The sequence below is a fragment of the Amphibalanus amphitrite genome, unplaced genomic scaffold (genome assembly GCF_019059575.1).
Source record: "Amphibalanus amphitrite isolate SeventyFive unplaced genomic scaffold, NRLGWU_Aamphi_draft 001651F_arrow, whole genome shotgun sequence".
NCBI classification, from domain to species: domain Eukaryota; kingdom Metazoa; phylum Arthropoda; class Thecostraca; order Balanomorpha; family Balanidae; genus Amphibalanus; species Amphibalanus amphitrite.
In genome coordinates, this window is record NW_024883144.1 from 215 (window position 1) to 17,933 (window position 17,719).

General features: G+C 51.5%; 2 protein-coding genes across 9 annotated transcripts; both read right to left on the minus strand.

The window, feature by feature from the left end:
• Window positions 1-326: 326 nt before the first annotated feature.
• LOC122374385 (E3 ubiquitin-protein ligase SIAH1-like) lies at window positions 327-16,681 on the minus strand. 8 transcript variants are annotated; one of them, XM_043353099.1, is made up of 6 exons: window positions 11,129-11,249; window positions 10,766-10,853; window positions 3,919-4,195; window positions 3,357-3,596; window positions 2,884-3,076; window positions 327-2,066 (listed from the first exon to the last, which is right to left on the minus strand). In XM_043353099.1, exons 3-6 carry the CDS (start codon window positions 4,187-4,189, stop codon window positions 1,889-1,891), a joined length of 882 nt encoding a protein of 293 aa, XP_043209034.1. In that variant the 5' UTR covers window positions 4,190-4,195; window positions 10,766-10,853; window positions 11,129-11,249; the 3' UTR covers window positions 327-1,888. The 8 variants fall into 8 exon arrangements, with proteins under 8 accessions (XP_043209034.1, XP_043209032.1, XP_043209037.1 ...); XM_043353097.1 differs by lacking the exons at window positions 10,766-10,853; window positions 11,129-11,249 and adding an exon at window positions 16,626-16,681 and having other exon boundaries at window positions 3,919-4,200; XM_043353102.1 differs by lacking the exons at window positions 10,766-10,853; window positions 11,129-11,249 and adding an exon at window positions 12,050-12,250.
• On the minus strand, window positions 12,382-16,533 carry LOC122374384 (uncharacterized protein K02A2.6-like). The gene has a single exon (XM_043353094.1). The coding sequence runs from the start codon at window positions 16,531-16,533 to the stop codon at window positions 12,382-12,384; it is 4,152 nt and encodes a 1,383-aa protein (XP_043209029.1).
• Window positions 16,682-17,719: the final 1,038 nt, after the last annotated feature.

Here is a 17,719-nt window from a genome sequence, read left to right on the forward strand (position 1 = left end):
GTGACGAAAATATGATATCATGGTTCATCAGAGTCATGTCTAAACGTTCCCTAAGACTACAGACGAGGTGCCGTTTAATTTTCTCATTCGGTTATTCTAACACCCGTCATAGGTTTCAGTGTTCCAGCATCTAAAGCGCCCTTCTCAGCGGTAAATAACCTGAGCATCATTAATTGTAGTGTCAGATATCGCCGATTATCGACCAAAGCGAAAGAAATGCAAAAGGCGCAGCATCCACTTCAATGCTACAAATGTAGTGTGTTCATAATTGTCTCATCGCCACACCACATTTTTCGGACTGCCAACCAACAACCGAAACACAAATACCAGGTAAGACATCATATATTTTCGCCGGCTGAGCGTCGTGCATAGGGTGGGGCGACAACCAGACCACGCTAGATGACCTAGCCTCTCCCAGTCATCTGGGGTGACCTAGCCTCTTCCTCCCGTGTAGCATGAACCACACACTGATGCCCTACGACGCCAGCTAGCCACCTAGCCTCTCCCAGGGTCCGGTCGCCCGCGTCGATGTCTAGTGACCTAACCTCGCCCGGTGCCCCCAGGGGGCCGACCCAACTGTGCACTGAGTAGACTACTGGACGATGTCACGGCGGGAAACCAGCGACCACCCCTAACACAGACGGGCCGGCGTACGGGAAGTCACGGGCCTGGTATCAGTATCAGCACAGCCGATACGTGGCGCTAGCGGTGTCGAATTCGGGGGGATCAGCTCCGATCCCAGCCAAGCCACCCGGCTTTACGAGGTCATCAGGTATTACACTGAAAACGGTGCCCTGTAACACCCCAGCCCACCGATACCCACACACAGTGAGGCAGCGCCGTGCCGGAAAACGCACACAAATAACACACAACCCACACATGGCCGGGGCAGGGCGAGGGACGAGGCGAACACCGACGTTTCACTATCGTGACGCCAGCGTCACACCGCCGTGATGTCACTGGAACACCACCGTGACGCCGGTGGACGCCGTGACGGTCGCTCGGTCACCCCCGTGACGACCCCGTCAGCTGATAGAAGGCGCGGTGAGCGACCCGCCTCCCAAGGAGACGGGCTGTCACGAACACCCCGCTTACCACGGTTAAGGTGAAGTCGCCTCGGCGCACGGGCTGCCGACGAAAGCCCCATTGGAGACAGCGGCAGACGGATGTGGCCACTGTCTTGTCTCGATGTCTGGTGCCTCGGGTAGCGAGAGCTAACGACATCGAGTTTATCGTCACCGCTCGGGCAGTAGACGTCAGTCTCTCACTCCCACACAGCTCGGGTAATCACAGGCACGCCAAATTCACACACTGCCGCGTCAGGGCGACCCCGGGGCCGGGCGCGGAACCCTGGCTGGAACTCAGCGACACCGGTGGAATGAGCGGGGAGCCGGGCCGCGTCTCACTGGACGAGAGGAACAAACCCCGTCCCACACTAAAGCCAGCCCGGGACACCCCGCGTCCCGGAGCTCGTCTAACTATGCTGCGTCCACCGCTGGCAGCAGAGAGGCGTTGCCCAAACTGACCCTGACGTGGAACTGCCACGTCTGCCGTCACAACGGCCGTCCAGCGGCTCCCTGTCCACACTGGAACGTTTGTACTACTCGCGTCACTCGGCCCCGCCACACACCTCTGGAAAGTCCCACTCGAGTCCAACGGCTCTCACCAGAGTTCGCACACTTTTCACGTGGCGTGTGGCGACACGTCTCCAGTCCAGATCTTCCTCCCTTTGCACTTCGACAAGGCACCAGAGGTGGCCGTTCGGGAGCCGCCGCCATCACCGCCGCACTCCCCACCCCACACAATATCACATCAAGAGCAGACGGCGCTCTGTATGCGTCCTGTCTGTGAGTCTGTCACTGCGCGCCGCGCGGCGCCCGGCGGTCGCTCAGCACATGGAAATGGTGACGTTGATGCCGAGGTTTCCGTTGTCGGCAAACAGCTGGGCTATGCTCGTGTCGAACACGAGGCAGTCGGACTTGAGGATGGCGCTGGAGACGCCCTCGTGGATGGAGCGAGGCGTGGCCTCCCAGGTCAGCCTCCGCCGGTGACCGTTCAGCTCCAGCCTGGGGGCGGGGAACAGGGTGGGCTCAGTCGGACGATCACTTACACACAGGTCACGGGGGGGGGGGAGGGAGAGGATAGAAGAGACTAGAGATAGAGAGGGAAGAGAATAATCGGTAACAAGGGGATGCTCTTTGTAAACGCCAGTTCAGCTAGGCCCCTTTACATACCTACCTGTCGAGGCAATGTTGTCATATAAGAAAGATAACGATAAAAATGATAAGGGCGGATAGCATCGCTCAGTTTTATTAGGAACACCTTTACTTAGGCCTTAGTGACCATTATGCAGCAGTTAAATACTATGAAACACGAACTGAACATCAATGCTCGTGACAGCCAGACAGGCGTGGCCCAAATCTCCCTCTGACCCAGACGGGTGTGGCTCCGTACTAGCTCCGACCCAGACAGCCAGTCTAGTCGCCGTTCAGTCACCTGCCACGCCTCTTCACTGTCGCTGTCATGTCCAATTTCTCACAGAGCATTTCACTCTGCTGAACACTAATGGTTACACAAACTAGTTTTAGATAAGTCATCTTCGTGTTCGTTTGTTCTTTATCTACTCATCCGCTGAAGATAAAGGTGTGGTTACATGTAGGACCATTGTCAATAATAGGACGCTCTATTAAATGCGACACTGAAAGCCTGATCCAGTGCATATATCTGATTTGCTTTCCTTTTATGACTGCAACCCATAAAGGTAAAATTGTAAATATGACAAGTACCACAATAACGCCTAGATCTGAGTCACATGCATAGCTAATACGCGACGCATGCTGGGTAGGATAATTCCTCACCCCTCCACCCACTCCCCACACGCACCTGTAGGCGAAGCTCTCCGCCTGTTTCCGTGATCCAATGAGCTGCACGATGGCGAAGAACTGCTGGTGGCCGTCGTACTTCTCCTGCTTCTCCAGCACCAGCATGAAGTGGTGGTTGTAGCAGGATTGCATCATCACCCAGTCGACCGCGCCGGGCAGGTTGATGTCGGTCGCCAGGAACACAATGTCCTCACCTGGGGCGAAATGAGAGGTCAGTCATTGGGTGGGTTACAATCGGTTCATGAGTTAACAGTGGATCCCTGCATGCCCGCGATTTCGGGTGAAATAAAAGAAAGATTCAGAGCAGAATGCAGATGCAGAGCCTTATAACATGTTTAATAAGGCTAATCACTTCTTAGCCAGACTAATCAACATAACCCTCAACGAAAGCTTGCTTCACAACTCCCCCCCCCCTTTCCTTCCCAGGAACTCACCACCCCTCTCACCCTCTCCCTAATCCCCATCCCGACTGACCTTGCAGCGTGGTGATGCTCTTGTGCGCCATGGTGAGGTGGTTCATCACCTGGTCCAGACTGCCCTGCCACTTGCAGCTGGCGCCCGGACACGGACACTGGTACGGCCGGCACTCGCAGGCCTCCTCGTGGTTGGCCTTCTCCGTGTGTAGCAGCAGCACTGAGCAGCCCGACGACACGTACTTGCACGGAAACATCACCGTCGTGGCCACCTTTTCCATCGCCAAGTTGCGGATGTTGCCTGCCGGCGGAGGGACGTGTTAGAAAGATGCGTTAGGAATTAGGAAACTAGTGTGTGAAGATATGAGGGGCTGAAGAACGCTCACAAGAATGTCAAGAATGCTGCTCAATGCATTCATTCTTTGCAGCTGCAAATCACTATACAAAATTGCACCAAATCAGAAACCTGTGAGTAGCGGAAATAGCTTAAACACCCATAAATAGACCTCTGCTTCTGGGAGCGTACTCTTATTAAGTCCTGACAAAACCACTATACCATAGCACCCTCCAAACCCTACCCTCCCACACCACCAAACTCTCCCCATCCCAGCCGGGATGCTCACCGAGGGTGCCGCGGCAGGTCGGGCAGCAGGTGAGCTTGCTGCGGCATGACGAGCACACCAGGTGGCCGCTCTGGCACTGCAGAATCGGCGGCAGCACGTAGTCGTAGCACACCGGGCACTCGAACAGAGCGGCCAGCTCGTTGTTGGAGCCGGCGCCGCTGGGACTGGCCGCCACCGCCGCGGAGGTGGCGCCGGCTAGCGGCGCCGCCGCGCGGCTCGGCTTCCGATCGCTGCCGCCAGACGCCGCGCCGAACGGCAGCTTGCCCGACATGGCTGCCTGCGGGAGCGAATGGAACAATGGATTAGCGTTGGTTACCAGAAAAACGTCACTGACAACACAATTCAAATTTCAGTTCAGGAATTTAAACAGAAGTAGGCTCAGGACCATAATATCCACGTTAAGATGAAACACAATAACTATCCATCCTCTCAACACAAAGTTATGAGGTTAATTACAAATAAAACCATTGAAATCATTTCAGTAAAATATTTCAATATTTTAGTTTCTTTAAAAAACAAATGTGAGCAGAATTTTGCAGGTGTTTGATTATCCACCATAACTGTAGCAACACAGCAGACAAATGCATTGCAGAAGCAAAATTTAAGTACAGGGTGACACAAAAAAACGGTCATCACCAAATTTCGAATGACTTCGGAAGTTTTATTCAGATCATCACCAAACTTCGGCCACTTAAGGTCACACCTATGTAGCATACATCCACCAAGTTTCAAGTCTTCACTACAAATACTTTTAGTACAGTGTGTGTTTTACTGACGCTCCACAATGTGCTCCAGGTGAGCGCCACGGCGCTGCAGGGCGTAGGCACACTTGCATCCGGCGGGCAAAGTTGTCGATAACCCGATGGCTGTGCACTTTACAGAGTGCAATGGCCTCTGAAGACAGTGCTCAGGGGGTGTGCTACCCCTGAAACGTTATTCTTATCGGGTTATCGGCAACTTTGCCCGCCGGATGCAGGTGTGCCTACGCCCTGCAGCGCCGGGGCGCTCACCTGGAGCACATTGTGGAGCGTCCGTAAAACACACACTGGACTAAAAGTATTCGTAGTGAAGACTTGAAACTTGGTGGATGTCTGCTACATAGGTGTGACCTAAAGTGGCCGAAGTTTGGTGTTTATCTGAATACAACTTTCGAAGCTATTCGAATTTTGGTGATGACCGCTTTTTTTGTGTCACCCTGTAGACAAACCCACATTGTGGAAAAATACACAATGCTTAACAACTACCCATTATGTTCTCTAAAATGACTAAGAAAATCACCAGAAGTCTGAATACACCTTAATTAATTATTAATAAACTTATCTGGGCCTTTGTTCCCTGTGCTAGTGCCTGGCGAGGTGGCCATTTTCAGCTATTGCCTGCCACAGCACTCAGCAGCCCACCTATTCCGCACTTACAAGGCTTCATCATAGGATTTGTACAGCCTTAATACCTATTCAATTTGAGTATTAGAATGCCATTCATTTAAATCACAGTGTGTTGTGTGGTATTACAAAATGGCCTTCACTCCAAATTTGTGAAAGAAAAACATGTCCAAAGTAAAATATTTCTACCTCAAAATTACACCTCGCTGCATGCATAGGTACCAATCCCGGTAAATGTCAAGTTTAAGTCCTAAGAAGAGTTCATTGATAAATTTTTCATATTTTTACATTATTTGACATCCTGAATCCAAAAATGATACTCATATGTCTCGCAAATAAAAGAAAAAAACATAATCAAACCTGACCTAACCTTACCTACTTACCTATAACCTACCAACCTACAACCTACAAACCTACCCTAACCTAACCTAACCTACAAACCTACCTACCTACAACCTAAAACCTACAAACCTACAACCTAACCTAACCTAAAACCTAAAATGTTTGCTGTTTCATATTCGTATCAACAGCGTCACAATTGTAGTTAGGACCTAAACTTGACATATACCCCAATCCCTCTCATACGAGTTGGCATATTATGTGTGTGTAATGAACAGCAACTTTATTAAAAAAATTAGACTATATTAATGCTGATCCAGGCAGCAAAGCATGACAATCTTGATGAGATCCTGTTGGTGCATAGGTAGGCACACAGAGGTGGTGCGTGGTGCAATGTGGATTTCCTGTATCACGGTGTGGATTTAGCCCGGGCCCCAGACCCAGAGTCAGAGTGAGTAGTGGCTGAACTGGGCACAGGCCCTAATTTTGTACCATACTAGCTATTGTGAGGGTGCATCAGAAAATAATCAGCCCTTTGCTGCATGTTTTTACTTCAAAAGTTAAAACATCCCGATTTGGTGGTAAAAATTGAATGCAAATTGCAATATTCACTGCATGCAGGCTGCACAGAATACCTGTGTTGTTTGGGCTTGTGTGGATTTATCACTCCAGCTGGTGTAGTTTGTCCAGTCTAGACCCAATGCCAAGCTTTGCACTTGCAGTCTCAGCCTGGATGCAGGTGCAGAGTAAAATCAGTTGCTCTTCAACTTGCTGTAAATATTGCTTGATGCATGCTGCATGAAGTGCATGAGTCTGCACGTCACACAAGGTCAAACAAGTGACCCTGCAAAGCTGTCTCTGGGTCTTCATCAGCTTCTGCAAAGCTTCTGTGCCTGTTCAGGGAGTACTTGCTCTGCCGCTGAGCACTGGGTCCTGTCTGTCTCCCTGTTGTGGTCCTGTCTGCACCTTGCATGCCTGCACAGCCTGCATTACTCACAAAATGCCACTAAACAGAACACCACCAAGGTCCCGCCCAAATGGTAAAACTCCAACAAACCAGAATCCGTCCCCGGATCATGTGAGTACGGTGGCTAATACAATTGGCCTCCTACCCCTTGATGTTGGCACCAGTGTTTCTCCTACGGTTGTACGGGCTAACCATGGGGGCAATCTCAACCCCTCCATCTGTCCAGGCGGACCAGGCAACTTGACGTGCCACCTGGAAGTGAAAGACTCCCAGCAAGGGGTCCAATGCGATCTTTGTGGAAACTGGTTTCATGCATTTTGCCAAGATATAGCCAAAGCCGCCTACAATGCACTGAAAAGATATGATGTACTGTCATTTATCTGTGACTCATGCCGAAAACTTCCAAATCTCGGCAAACTTCAGCCCAGGTCTTGCATGAGTGAGTCAGCTATGCAAACAGAGAATTGTCAGGACCAACTCCAGCCAGCAAACAATGACCTTCTAGCTGAACTAATTAAGAAGGTGAACAACCTTGAACTGGCGGTGAAAAATCATTTGACAGCAGGCACTGCTGCAGATCAAGGAAGCCTGCCCCCATCTGAGAAGCAAACACTCTCTGCAAGAGATGGCCCAACATATGCAGAGAAACTAAGGGGGCCCCACTTGCAACCTCACCCCCCACAAACACATAGTAGCTACCCTTCCCAGGGTGCACCTCAGATGATTCAGCAAGCAACAGATAACTACCGTAGAGTCGTTCGTGAAGAGCTTCGAGAACTAGAAGAACGCAAGAAACGTCAAAACTCTCTGGTCATTAGGGGCCTCAGGGCTAAGACTGCAGCTGAGGCAGCCGCCAAGTTTGGCGAAATATCAGAGCTTCTGATAGGTGAGAAAGTTGTGCTTTCTGAGGCATGTCAAATCAAGAATGATACAGATCTATACCGGGGAAACGTCCACAACGTCAGACAAAGAAATCTGTTACTTGAACACGCACGAGAACTCAAGTACACCTCTTACTCACATGTATTCATCCGAAAAGATCTGACCTATACCCAGCGTCAAGAGCTTCAACAAAGGCTGGCAACTCGGCCACGGCAGAGTGAGTGGCACCAGACAGCACCCCGCCAAGCCCAACATCCAACAGTTGATGGTACAACAACAGTGTCAAACATGCCCAACGCTCAACACCAACCAGATACTGAGCCATCAGAGACACCTGGTGAGCATTCAAGTACAGAAGAAACTGTTCCGAAACAGCTCGAAACAGGCCCCCCTCCCCGTCCACCAAGGGACCAAGGGATCACGGCCACTGAAGCTCCAGCCTGTCAAGCGGCTCCCACTCAGCCAGACCCCCCACGAAGTGACAGCCCACCCAGGAACTCGGGAAACTGAGATGGCATGGCCAAACTAGCCACACTCAAGTTTTAAACTTTGCACATTGTAATGTAAATGGCCTGTGCACCAAGTTAAACGTTCTTCAACACATCCTCAATATGCATGACACCACTGACATACTGCTAATATCAGAAACTCACCTAACCCCAGACGTTGGAGATGCTGTTGTAAGAATACCTGGTTATTCACTTCTGCGCAATGATAGTGGGGGCTCAAGTATACATGGTGTTTGCGCATACATCTCTGAAAGACTTCAAGTTGAGGATGTTGATTCATCTTACCCCAATGTCATCATATTTCATCTGTCCGCCCTGGAATTGCATGTGGTTGCAGTATACAGGCCACCCTCGAACTCACCGGAACAGAATGACATGCTAATGGCATTCCTGCGTCAAATATGTACTGGCAAAGAACTCATTCTCATTGGAGATTTGAATCTACCGACCATCACTTGGTCACTTGATTCTATGAAGCCCATCTCTTCATCAGACTCGAAGTTTTTGGACTTGTTTGACACACTTGGACTCACCCAGTGGATCCATGAGGCAACATTTCCACGATCAGGGAACATATTGGACTTGATTTTGACAACAGAATCAGACAGGATAAATGAAGTAGAGGTGAGGCCCCCACCACCTGGCTGTGACCACTGCAGTATCCACTGTCAGTACACATTCGACAAAGAAATTTGCTCATCATCACACGCACCTGGTCACATACTCTGGCACAAAGGACAATACAATAATATCAACAACGTCCTCAGCGAGGTGGATTGGGATGTTGAACTTGCGCACCTGAACGCAGAAGAGGCCTTCAACAGGCTCCTTCAAGTCCTACAGCCACTGATACGCCAATATATCCCCATTTCTAATCGCAACAAACCAAAGAGCAAAGTCCCCTGGAAGACTAATCCTCCGACATCTCTCAAGACGAGACGTACCAGGGCATGGCAACAATACAAGCGTGCTAGATCTCTACATGGTCGTAAATCGCACATCACTCAAGATCTCCTCTCTTCATTTATGCGAATCAATAAGGAGCTTCACCTCTTCACTTTCTACTCGCAAGTGGAATATGAAAAGTCGCTACTTCTGAAGATGAAGGAGAACCCAAAGCTACTACATGCTCACCTCCGCAGCAAGAAGAAGTTCCGCTCCTCAGTAGGACCAATTCGACTTCCTGACAGCACCACAACTGACAGTCCAATTGAGATGGCAGAATGTTTTGCCGAAGCTTTCGCCAGTGTGTATCGACCTGAAGTGCCGTCACACCCAGCACCTCACCAACAGTGTGATGGAGCACTTGAATCCGTCGATTTCGACTCTGCAGAGGTGAAGAAGGTGCTGATGGATCTCGACGTGAATTCTGCTATGGGCCCAGACGGTCTTCATCCCCGTTTTCTGAAAGAGTGTGCAGCTCACCTGGCTCGCCCTCTATCCAGGATATTTCATCTCTCACTGGAAGAAGGATCACTCCCCTCACTCTGGAAGCTATCGATCGTGGTACCAATCTTCAAGAAGGGGTCTCACGTCGATCCTTTGAACTACCGGCCGATCTGTTTGCCATCAGTCCCCGCAAAATGCCTGGAAAGACTGATCTCTAATGGTTTGAACATCTTCCTCAATGAAAACAACATCTTCATCGATCACCAATTTGGTTTTCGACCAGGGATGTCTACGGAGGACCAGCTTCTGTCCACTTACGAGTATATATCAAGTGAGATCGACAAAGGGAAAATAGTTGATCTTATCCTCTTTGACTTTGCAAAAGCATTCGACGTTGTCTGTCACCATATTCTGCTAGACAAGCTTGGGCACATAGGCATCGGGGGAGACCTTCTAAGGTGGCTCAAAGAATTTCTATGTGACAGATCGATGCAAGTGGTCGTCAAAGATGCATACAGCGCACCAAGATACGTCAAAAGTGGTGTACCCCAAGGGTCAGTCCTCGGCCCAGTTCTTTTTCTAATATATATTAACCACATCGCGACAAACCTTAAATGTCACTACAAGATATTCGCAGACGATCTCAAAATATACACATGCATTGATAGTTCGAACATCGGCCGTGACACTGCAAGTCTGCAATCTGATATCAACCTTCTCCACGCAACCGCCAAGTCATGGGGATTACACATGAATTCAAAGAAGTGTGTCACTCTTCGTTTCAAGAGACGCTCACACATCTTGGATAGACCCAGCTATACCCTCGATGGACGTCAACTTCCCGATTCAGTCGCCCAGGTTGATCTTGGAATACTCGTTGACGACCAACTGAAGTTCCATGAACACAGCAGAACAGTGACAATGAAAGCCGGCGGCGTAGCCCACAACCTCCTGAAAGGCACAGTATGTAGAGAACCTGAATTTATGATACACATACTTAAAACGCACATCAGGCCTATTCTGGAATATGCGTCGCCTGTCTGGAACACTGGATATGTCCAGGACAGGAAAAGGCTGGAATCAGTGCAAAGGCTATGGACCCGCCAGATAAAGGGACTTGAAGGCAAAGAGTATGGGGACAGGCTACGAACGCTCGACCTTTACTCCATAAAGGGACGACTACTGAGGGCTGACCTGATCAAATGCTGGAAAATCTTCAACGGAAACTGTCCAATACAACCTGCAGATCTATGGGATATCTCCCGTGACACTCGTACAAGAGGTCATCCGTTCAAAATCCGAGTGAGCCGCAGTCAAGTTGACGCCAGAGCCCGCTTCTTCTCCCAGCGTGTCGCCCAAGACTGGAACTCCCTGCCGACCTGGGTGGTCACATCCAAGACACTGAAGGAGTTCAAGTCTGCCTTGGAAACCTGTCTCGGAAGTCGACTATTTGATTATCTCCAGTAGCTGAAAAAGAAACACACCCAATCAATCCTGCCTGTCCCTGGTAGGCGCCCCCTCTTATCAAGCAAGAGTGGGGTTATACGCGCCAGGGACTCCCATCCCCGCCCTTGTTCCTAATTCCCTCCCCAAATCCTCACTATCTTGTCTATCCATTCTGATTCATCTCATTCTCCATATGTTACTCACTTCATCGCACATCTTAGTCAACACTTCTTTTGTTGTTGCAAATTGCACAAAGACTACCTCCACCAGCAACAACTATACCCAAGCAGACGTACCATTCCAACCCTTAACAATTGCACAGTCCAGTTCTGAATGTCCTGCTTATCTATTGTCCGGGTTGGCACGTCTCTCTTCGACACGGTTTCCTGTCTAATAACCCTACCACCATCTGGGCAATGAGCAAGGAAACCTAACAGGTGAGTTCAACAGGTGAGCAGCAATGCTGATTGTGATGCGATGCCCCAATCTGGCTCTGCCAGAGGTTTATTTGTTCACTTGAGTAATAAAAATAACAGGTTGACAGGTGTGTTTCAGCAGAGTAGGGAGAGAGGTACATATAACATGATATTCTTGGAAAAACTGCCAAATTCCATTAAAATATAAATCACAGCTGGAATTCATTCGAATTCCAAACAACGGCTACTTTAATTCTCATCAAATATTTCTCAATTTATTTACTACAAAATAATTGAGAGACTGTGCCTAAAATAAAGTACAATGCATTCTTCTTCTCAAAATGAATTACAGTGACACTCAAGGCTCAAACCCACCTCCAAAATTCACTGGGAGCCAAGGTAGACTTCACAGTAAATTTTGAATTGCTTTTGATGCAGCCACGCAACCCCTTGCTTTTCTAGAACGTAGATAAATGGCAAGATATTTTAAAAGAAAATTTACCAATGATTTATCCAAAGTTTCTAAATATGTCCAAAAATAGTGACTCACTTGCTTGCTTTACACACCAAATGCTTGCGCATGCACACCACGCAGAGCGTTCCAAACTTACAAAACCCAAATTATAGGCATATTTGGCGCAGTAAACTTACTATCAAAACTCAGTGCAGCTAATTATTAGTGTCGTTGAAATCAAAGTGTATAGTAAAGGTCATTTCATATAATTGTATAACAATGTGTAATTATATAGCAACATTTGAATCAGGATATGCGATTTGATCAGCTCTCCCAGATATGGTGACCTTGGTATAGTGTCCTGGGTGTGTAATTCCGTCGAACGGTCCGGGCCACGACACGCCACGATTTGTCCAAGATGGAGACTGTTTATTTCCGATAGTGGCGGACGAGAAACGACACAATAGAGAAACGAGTACTCGGTACTCAGTACGACGGTACCCATAGGCTACGGTCACTACATCCGCCACCTCAATAAAGTTGAACATAATTGACACCGGACGATACGCCAAGTAGACACGACACAGCTTATACTCGAAGCTGTTAAACTAATACAGAAACGCGGTTAGAGCCAATAACTGAAACGAAACAATCAGACACTGTGGTTCTGAAAATACAATCAGCGCAGCCTCACAGGCACGAACCGACGGCGACCGAACGACGATCTCGGCAGCTCGTGTTCAGCCAGATCAGAGTCAGGCACGGCACGGTCCGCGCTATCAGCGCCGGCGGTGGCTGGCTGTGATCGCGGGGGCGTTGTTCGTCCTGTAGATGGCGGTGCTGTCTCCGGCGGTGGCGCTGGCGGCTGGTCCCGGAGTAGAGTCGGTGACCGCTGAGTCGGCGGCTGAGACAGCAGCGGAGTGACGGGTCCGGCTGTGCCTGACGGCGGTGTGGCAGGTCCGGTTCCATCCTGGCTGCCACTAGGCACGCTAGCCAGGTGAGCCGCGTTCCTTCTGGTGCCGTCAGCCAGCAGGTAGGTTGCTGGGCCGAGCTGCTGGGTGACTGGGACTGGAGCCGAGAATCGACTTTGATCCTTCGGGACGTGTCCTGGCTTCTTCACACGGACCAGGTCCCCCGGCCGCAGACCAGGCCGCTTCACACCTTTACGTGCGGCGTAGTTCCGTTTGTTTCGGCGCTGTTGTTTGGCGACACGGTCGGAAATCCTCTTGTCATGTGCTGCTTCCTCTACGACTGGTAGATTCAGACGCATCCGGCGTCCATGCAGCAGTACTGACGGCGCCTCACCGGTGCTACAGTGGGGGGTCGTCCGATACAGCGCGAGTCGCTGTGTGACGTGGTTGGAGAAGGAGTCTGCTGTCCTGAGCCTCAACTGGGCGGCTTCCTGCAGCCAGCTCTTGACTTCTCGATTTAGCCGCTCGACTGCAGCGTTGCCACGCGGCCAGTAGAGTGATGACCGGTGGTGCGTGATGCCGCGACGCTGCAGGTACGTGCGGAACTTCTCACTTGAGAACTGTGGACCGTTGTCACTGATGATTCCATCGCAGAAACCTTCTCGAGCCCAGAGAGCGCTGAGCATCCTGATGATGTCATCAGTTTCGACTGTGGATGTCAGAGCTATCTCTGGCCACTTGCTGTAGTAATCGGTAACGACGATCGCGAACCGTGCGGCAGGAGGCGCTGCGGAGATGGGTCCCACGATGTCAATACCGAGCTTGGACCATGGTCGGTCAGGCAGCTGGACGGGCTGTAGTGGTGCTGGTCGCGCCTGCTGGGCGAGCACCGAGTCCTTTGAACAGCACACGTGGCAGTTCTTCACGAGAGCGGCAGCAGCAGTCGCCATGCCGGGCCACCACGCCAGGTCTCTCAGGAGTTGTTTCGACCGGACAACGCCTTGGTGACCGGCGTGTGCCAGCTCCAGGTACCTGCTGCGCAGCGTCTCGGGGACGACGACCCGTTCAGGTCCGCGCATGACGATGCCATCTTCTCTGCACTGGAGTTCGTGGCGCACGGCGAAGTAATCGCGAAGGTCCGGCGCGCACTTGCGAGTCGTGTCGGGCCAGCCGAAGCGGATTGTAGAACGCAGCTTCTCCATCACCGGGTCGGCGGCTGAAGCGGCTCGGATGTCCTCCTCCGTGAGGACGTCGGCAGCGGCATCAGTGACGAGTGCGACGACATCGTCACTGTCAGTCTCAGCGGCAGTGGTGTCTGGGAGCGGTAGTCGCGAGAGAGTGTCCGCGACCGGGATACTGTGGCCAGGCTTGTACTGGACGGTATAAGAGTACGACATCAGTCGTGACTGCCATCTGGCGATCCGAGCTCCTGCGCGGTTGGCTGACTGAGGCGACAGCAGCGTTGTCAGCGCGGAGTGGTCGGTTCGTAGGGTGAAGTGGCGGCCCCAGAGGTAGATCCGCCAGTGCTCGATGGCATTCACAGCACTCAGCGCTTCTTTCTCGGAGACTGAGTACTTCGCTTCAGCATCTGTGAAGGAACGTGACCAGTAGGCCACTGGGCGCTCCTGTCCGTCCGCCTGGATCTGAGTCAGGACGGCGCCTGCACCACGGTCACTGGCGTCCGTGGTGACGATGGTGTCCAGTGCCGGCGAGAACGGCATCATCACCGGACTGGAGGAGATCAGGCTCTTGACGCTGTTGAAGGCGTGTTCCGCGGCTGGGCCCCACTCGAAGGGGACGTCCTTCTTCAACATCACAGTCAGCGGCTGGACCACCGTGGAGTAGGCGGGGATGAACCTGCTGAACCAGGCGGTGGTGCCGATGAAGCTCCGTAGCTCCTTGAGGTCGGTGGGGTGTGGTGCACCCACCACAGCCCTGATTGCTGACTGCAGAGGTGCGACTCCGTGCTTCGTCAGGCGGTGACCACAGAAGTCGACCTCAGGCTGGGAGAAGACGGACTTCTGCATGTTCACTGTGATGCGAGCTGCGCGAAGCCGGGCCAGGACGGCATGCAGGCGGGCATCGTGCTCGGACTGAGTGCGCCCGGACACCAAGATGTCGTCGAGGTAGTGACCACATCCTGCGATCCCGTCCAGGACTTGGTCCAGGAGCTTCTGGAACGCAGAGCCAGAACTGACGAGACCCATGGGAACTCGTTTCCAGCGGAAGAGGCCGTCCATGGTGAGGAATGCAGTGATGTCTCGGGAATCTTCATGCAGGCAGAGTTGGAAGTACGCGGACTTCAGGTCTATCCTGCTGTAGACGGTGCCTCGTAGGTTCCGCTCCAGGTCATCTATGGTGGGAAGTGGATGTACCTCTGCGATGATCTGAGAGTTTGGCCATCGAAGATCAGTGCAGATGCGGAGTTTGCCATCCTTCTTGCGAGTGACAGCCAGTGGGCTGACCCACTGAGACGCGTCTGCTCGTTCGATGACGTCAGCTCGGAGAAGTCGATTGAGTTCGGCTGACACCTCCTCCCGGACTGAGAGAGGCAGACGACGAAGCTTGAACGCTTTAGGCACAGCGTCAGGCTTCAGCTGGATCCTGTGAGCGTATCCGTCGATAGCTGGGAGATGAAGTTGCTCCTCTGACGCAGAGGTCTGCTCATCCAGATCGAAGATGGTGTGCGAAGCTGGGTGCAGAGTTAATCCCAGGGCACTCAGCACATCCATACCCATGATGGCCTCCAGGCGGGGCGTGTCCACCAGGTAGAATGATGCGTCGACCTTGCGCTCGTTGTAGCTGATGATGGCAGGGAGGGTGCCATGAACTTGAATGGGGTTGTGGCCGAAACCGTACAGGTTAGCAGAAGTAGGCTCGTAGCTGACACCCTTGAACAGCTGCTTGGCACGCTGCAGGCTTAGAAGCGAACAGGTGGCACCTGTATCCACTTGAAGATGCACACCCTCACGTGTGATGTCACCGGCTGTGATGGTCACTGGACACGACAGCTTCGTTGACTTGCCCTGTTCACAAGCCAGAACGTGCAGTTCTCTGACAGCTTGTGGTCTGGAACGGCTGGACCCAGATCTGCCGCCACGAGGACCTGGTTTCTTGGGTTTTGAACCTCCACCCCTGGGTTCTGGGTTGTCGCGACTGCGACACCAGGCAGCGAAGTGTCCCTGGCGGTTGCAGATGTGGCAGACGATGTGCCTGGCTGGGCAGCTGGGATCACGGACAGGGTGATCGTGACGTCCACAGTTGGTGCACGGGGTGCTGACGGTCTGGGCAGGTTGCTGATGTCCTTTACGTGTCTCCACCTTTGCGACAGCGGGAACAGGTGGAGCGGCGACAACACCATGCTGAATAGTAGCGGCCTGCTGCAGAGCCTGCTCATGAGCCTCTGCCATGCCGAGCAGCTTCGGCAGTGTTAGGTCATGCTCCTGCAGAAGGCGCTGACGCAGAGCATTGTGAGGGGTCTTCTCCACAATTTGGTCCCTGATCAGCTCGTCCTCCATCGCTCCGAAGTTGCACTTCTTGGCAAGTCCATGCAGAACTGCAGCGTAGTCTGCCGTAGACTCATGTGACTGCTGGCCTCTCTGCCGAAACTGGAACCGTTCTACGATGACGTTGGTCTTGGGTTCGTAGTGGTTGCGTAGTTGGCGAATGGTGACGTCATAGTCGTCCTCGTTCTCGTCCTTCACCAGCGTCGGCAAGTTTTCATAAACGCGATATGCCTCATCTCCGATTGCACAGAGTAGCAGTGCACGTCTCTGGGCCGCTGGTAGAGGGGTGTCGCCACTGCGAGCAATTAAGTAGTTCCCGAACCGCCGCTCCCACGTCGCCCACGGCGTTTGCGGCGCACCAGGGTGCGGCAGGAACGGCGCGGGGAGTGGCACTCCGCCGTCGAAGGCGCTCATTGCGTCGCCGAATACAAGAAAACTGACGAAAATATAACACACGCGCTCGACATTACGTGAAAAGTTCGAAAAGTATCCACTCGTCGCCACAATATAGTGTCCTGGGTGTGTAATTCCGTCGAACGGTCCGGGCCACGACACGCCACGATTTGTCCAAGATGGAGACTGTTTATTTCCGATAGTGGCGGACGAGAAACGACACAATAGAGAAACGAGTACTCGGTACTCAGTACGACGGTACCCATAGGCTACGGTCACTACACTTGGGTGACCTTGTTGACCTTGAAAGGTCAACTTGGCGATTTGGCCTATTGCAGCCATTCTATAGCTCAGGAAGTACATAGGTACGAGACTGATCGAAACGAAAACACTACTCGCCGTCAACTCGCCGTATGCCATTACATCTGCCGTTCAGTTACGGTGACCTCAAGTAACCTCGGTGACCTTAGGAGACAGACCACATTAGTGTTCCAAGCAGCGGCTCGGTACACATTAGTGTACCGTCCGATCGCGCCATTCTGGGTAACGGAAAAATTCGGATGCAAGAGTTGAACGTGCGCTCGAAAGCCGGACACGGCCTGGTTTCCTTAGTTTAGTCATAAATGGCTAGATTGGTGGCAATGGTAGTGATCGAATCGTTTTGTCCTTGAATTTTGCAGTGTTTTACCCCGCGTTCGATGTCTCTCGGACGGCAAAGATTCTACGCCGTCCGGCCAATCACGTTCCATAACAGCAGCCGAGCCCTCGCTGGCCTTGAATAGGATTGGCCAGACGACGTAGAATCTTCGCCGTCCGAGAGACATCGAACGCAGGGTAAGTCTTGGTTTTAGTCAATTTTTTCTTTGTGTACTGATAACGGCGTGCTTATGACAATCCTGAAGCTGTTCTCCGCTTATCGCTACGTGCGATCGAAGACAGTTACCATCATGGTTACCATCAAATAATCGTGATGCATTTTGATGAATTTGTAACTGAACAATTAGGTTATAGCTTATTCCAATGTTTTTTTGTGATTTTTTTATAAAGCAACAAAAAATGGCATACGAATACGAGTACGAGTGGAGACGTCAGAGAAAAAAGTCTTTAGATTTCTCCCATTTCCCCACGTAACGTTGAACGGCCATAGCGGCCTTATCTGGTATGCGACGGCCTTATCTGGCATAAAAAATATCTCTAGAAGTCTCTA